The sequence below is a fragment of the Pteropus vampyrus genome, unplaced genomic scaffold (assembly GCF_000151845.1).
Source record: "Pteropus vampyrus isolate Shadow unplaced genomic scaffold, Pvam_2.0 Scaffold282, whole genome shotgun sequence".
Classification (NCBI taxonomy): Eukaryota; Metazoa; Chordata; class Mammalia; order Chiroptera; family Pteropodidae; genus Pteropus; species Pteropus vampyrus.
Genome location: NW_011889063.1, coordinates 190,487 through 195,531, shown reverse-complemented (window position 1 = coordinate 195,531; position 5,045 = coordinate 190,487). Strand labels below are relative to the sequence as shown.

General features: G+C 50.0%; 1 protein-coding gene across 1 annotated transcript in view; it reads right to left on the bottom strand.

The window, feature by feature from the left end:
* The window catches only part of ALPK1 (alpha kinase 1), a 62,862-nt gene that overhangs the window by 6,438 nt on the left and 51,379 nt on the right, over positions 1–5,045 (bottom strand). The window contains exons 15-16 of the mRNA XM_023520860.1: positions 3,814–5,044; positions 116–266 (exon numbers count right to left, since the gene is read on the bottom strand). Of these exons, the coding sequence (XP_023376628.1) occupies positions 116–266; positions 3,814–5,044 (1,382 nt within the window). The remainder of the gene's footprint in view (positions 1–115; positions 267–3,813; position 5,045) is intronic.

Here is a 5,045-nt window from a genome sequence, read left to right as displayed (position 1 = left end):
GGTTAAAGGGTCACCGAAACCGCAGAAGGGAAACTGGATGAGAGGAGACGAGACGGCTGTGATGGGGGGAGAACGGGCCCGTGGCGCATGGTCGTGGTGACGGTTTTGGGCGTACCTCCCCAGAATTTCTTCCTGATGGAGATGATGAACCCAGAAAGCATTTCTTTGTCTGCCCTTCTTCACTTCCAGGTGACCCCCCAAATACACAGCGGTTTCCTGGGCTGTCCACAATTCAGATTTCTTAGAATATTTCAACAAAAGAGCATCTGGAAAAAAAGATGAAAACGGATCTTATTTTCAAAAGGATTTCACAATACATGACTGAAGTTGACACAGGGCCTAAGCCAGCTTATCTGAAATCTTCAGCTTCTTTAAACATCCCTGAGATTTTAGCCTCTTCTAATAAAAAAATTAGTGAAATACAATGAGAAAGTAAAGCTTGACAAAATCCAACCTCCATTCATGACAAGGACTCTCCACGACAGGGGCGTGGAGGAGGTGTACCTTGACGGCAGGCTGCACACGGCAGGCCCACGGCCGGCACGCTCGGTGGTGAAAGGGGCCCTCTCAGACCGGGGACAGGACAAAGACGCCCCCTCTCACCGCGTCTATTCAACATGGCACTGGGAGTCGGCGGTCAGGCAGGCAAAACAAAGAGAAGGTATCGGAATTGCAAAGGAAGAAGTAAAATTGTCTCTGTTTGCAGAAAACATTATTTTATATACAAGAAATTGGAAAGACTCAACCAGAAAACTGTTAGATCTAATAAGCGAATTCAGTAAAGTTGTAGAATACAAAATGAACGTACAAAAATCAATAGCATTTCTATACATTAACATCTTTTGAAAAAGAAATAAGGAAACCAATTTCATTTACCATAGCATCAAAAACAACAAAATACTTAAGTTTAAGGAGGTGAATGATTTCTACACTGAAACTATAAGATACTGATGAAGGCAGTCAATGAAGACACAGATAAGTGGAAAGGCATCTTGTGTTCATGGATTGGAAGAATTAATATTGTTAAAATCTCAATACTACCAAAGCTATCTACAGATTCAGTACAATCCCTACCAAAATTTTTCAATGGCATTTTTTACAGAAGTAGAAAAAAACACTCCTAAAATTTATATGGAACCACAAAAGATCCCTAGCAGCCAAAGAAATTCCAAGAAAAGAACAAAGCAGGAGGCATCACACTCCCTGATTTCAAGCCATATTATAAAGCTACAGTCATCAAACCGCATGGTGCTGGCACAAAAAGTGATAAATAGACCAGTAGAAAAGAATTGAGAGCCCAGAAACAAACCCAAGCACATATGGTCAACTAATATTTGACAAGGGAGCCAAGAATACTCAATGGAGAAAAGATGGTTTCTTCAATAAATGGTGTTGGGAACATTAGATATTTACATGCAAAAGAATGAAACTGGACCTATATGACAAGAATTAAAGTAAAATGGATTAAAGACTTCAATGTAAAATGAGACTATGAAACTCCTAGGAAAAAAAAACAAAAACATAAGAGCAAAGCTCCTTGACATTGGTCTTGGTGATGACTTGTTGGGTATGACACCTAAAGCGCAATCAACAAAATAAAACATAGACAAGAAGACTACGTCAAACTAAAAAACTTCTGTACAGCAAAAGAAACCATCCACAAAGTGAAAAGACTACCTACGGCATGGAAAAATATTTCCAAACCATATAGCTGATACGGGGTTAATATTAAAAATATATTAAAAACTCATATAACTCATTGGCAAAAATAAAAATAAAAATAAAATAATCCAATTAAAAAGTGGGCAAAGGCCTTGAACAGACATGTCTCCAAAGAAGATGTATGAAAGGCCAACAGGCACATGTAAAGATGCTCGACATCTCTGGTCATCAGGGAAATGCAAATTTAAACCACAGTGAGACGTCACCTCACACCTGTCAGAATGGCCATCATCAAGCAGACAAGAGCTAACAAATGCTGACACAGATACGGACAGAGGGGGCCCTCGTGCACTGCTGGTGGGAATGTAACTGGTGCAGCCACTGGGGAAAACAGTGTGGAGGACCCTCAACAGATGAAAAACCACCACCATGTGACCCAGCAGTCCCACTTCTGGGTATTTATCCAAAGAAATCCAAAACACTAACTTGAATAGGTATCTGCACCCCTGTGTTCATTGCGGCATTATTTAAAATAGCCAAAAATGAAAATAGCCCAAATGTCCACGGATGGATGAATGGATAAGGAAGAGATACATATGAATCTCATTTTGAAGAGATACATATGAATCTCATTTTGAAGAGATACATATGAATCTCATTTGTATTAATATGTATCTCTTCAAAATGAGAGATACATATGAATTCAGCTATTCAAAATGAGAAAATCCTACCATTTGCAACAACATGCAAAGAACGCGATGGTATTATGCTGAGTGAAAAAGTCAAACAGAGAAAAACAAATACTGTTTGGCGTCACTTATATGTGGAAAGATTGAAAATAAAAAAAAAACAGCAAAAAGATCAGACCGTGGTTACCAGAGGCAGAGGAGAAACTGGAGGCGGAGGGTCAAGAGATGTGAACTCCAGGTACGAGATAAACAGCCCTAAGGACGGGATGCACGGCATGGTGACGACAGCCAAAGCTGCTGTAGGACGTACAGGAAAGGCGCTCAGAGTAAGTGCTAAGAATTCTCCTCAGAAGGAGCACATTTGTTTTCTCTTTCCTTTCTTCTTTCTTTCCTTTTTATTGTACCCGCATGAGACGATGCATGTTACTGAACCTCTCGTAATCATTTCACAATACATGGAGCCAAACCACCATGCGGTACGCCTGAAACTACACGGTGATGTATGTCAATTATTTCTCACTAAAACTGGAAAAAACGATACCTCTGCCTGGGCCCAAAGCCCAGACCTATTAGGTTGGGATCGGGGTGAGGCACTGGAGGTTTAAAAGTGCCCCTAGGGTGCCCATGTGGCCCAGGTTGAGAATTACTACTTTGGTACCCAGTGCTCAGCAATGCACACGGCTTCTGACATGCACTTTGCAATAGGTTCCCCCCACCCCCACTCGGATAATTCCTCAGCATCTTGGCGTTACTCCGTGATCCTCTGGGCTAGAGAAGAACCTTCTTTGTTCTCTCCCCAGCTTCTCCATCACTTCTAAGCTGCATTGGACACGCTGACTGTGGGGAGACCCCAGCCCGGGCCCCTCGGTATAGGAAGTGACCTTTGGGCTGCTCCTTAAGCAAGAAGTTGTTGCTGACTGCGCCCGTGGGGGCATCTGACCAACCCCTTGGCCGGGCAGAAGCCTTAGTGGACATGTATAGAAGTCTTCACCCCTGGGAGGGAGGCGTCTAACTAGGTCAGACTCCGCTCCCCCAGTAGGTGGTGTCTATTTAGGTCAGATCCCGCCCCTAGAATTCTTACTGGGGCAATAGTGAGACGAACTGGTCCGTCATGAGCATCAAGGAAGAAGGTGGAAGCTGAGTGGATGTGGCTTCAGAGCTGGTCCAAAGCCTGACTGAGGGCAGCTTCCCAGTCGTCTGAGAGTCCCGTCTCCCTTACCGCCTGTGTCCTCAAGGCAAATCCCCAATACAGGCGGTGGCCTGAGTGACCTCTCTTCTTTGCAACCCTCAGGGTCCATGACGCAGAGTGAGGGAGGCCCCAGAGCCCACACTTCTCCGTTTGCTCACGGAGCACGGCAGGGCTCCGCGTCCTCCGTGAACCTCAGGGACCTACACAGCACGGAGGGCCCACCGTGCGCGGCCGTCACCCCAGGCTGCACCAGCCAGGGGCCCTGCTACTTACCATAAGCCTGGCAGAGGCGGTTGGGCTTAAAAACGCCCGTGTTCTCCAGTCTCCGGGACAGCCAGTCGTGTGTCACGCCTGCCAGGAGTTTCTCAACGTCCTCGGGCTGCAGGATGCGAGCCTCGAGGACGTCCTGCCGCGTCGTCCCTGGCAAAGAGACAAAAGAACTCCCACTGGAGTTCAGAGAGGACCATGGGTCCCCGCCCTCGGAAGAACCGCTGGAAACTGCGGGAGACGGCCGCCAGCGCGCGGAGGACGAGCCGGAGCTCCCGCGGCAGCCCAGCCTGCTTCCAGCTCCATCTGCTTCCTCGGTGGTAGCACAGTCCTCGCTGGGGACAGGGGAGCGAATGCCACCGCTTCCAGAGGAACTGGGGGTCCCATGACCGCGCTGCGGCCTAAGAGCACACGGTCGGGGGTGGCCAGAGGTGCCAGCCGGCTGGACGGCTCTGTCCATGGGCAACTGGCCCCCCTCGTCTACTGTGGAGGCGTCAGGATCGATGTCCAGCTCTTGGATGGAGCCGCCGCTTTGTCCTGAGTCAGGATCCTGAACAGGCCACAGGCAAGTGGAAGAGCCACATGCCGCCACGGGGCTTCTGCCCAGGGAGTCGCCCATGACTCTGCCGGGCACCACCGGCATGCCCTCCGTGCCGTCCGCTGTCTGCTCGGGGCCGACCCGCGAAGGGCTGCCCTTGGATGTGGGGCCTGGGCCTCCTCCGCGTCCCGCCCCCTCCTCGTCCGCACGCCCGTCTGTCTCTGGAAACGCATCAACGATTTCAAAGGTCTCTTCGTCTCCGAGCGAGGGGCGTGCGGCCGTGTTCTTGGGGTGACCTGAAGTAAGAGCGCAAGGAGCCGCACCGAGTGAGGGTGTGGTGTGGGCAGGGGCGTCTGTGGGCTCGGTGTCCCCGGCCCCCTGCAGCGCGCCTCCCAGAGGCCCTGACCCCGAGGCCAAGCCCGTGCCAGGAGGAGGGTCGCGGGTGGAGGGCACATGCTCGGGTGGCTGGCTTCGGGAAGGCGCGGGCGGCCCGTCCACCTCTTCCCAGCTGGAGGAGGAGCTGACAGCTGACAGCTTGCTCCAGGAGCTGCAGCTCTGGCTGTCACTCAGGGACTCGCACAGAGCTGCCCCCTGGCCCCTGCTGTGGCCTGGGGACCCAGCCTCAGTCTCGGCGTCTTCGTCCAAGGAGACTCGAAAAGCGTCAGGACGGGTCCAGTTGCTGCGCCCGGCGTCCGCGGGG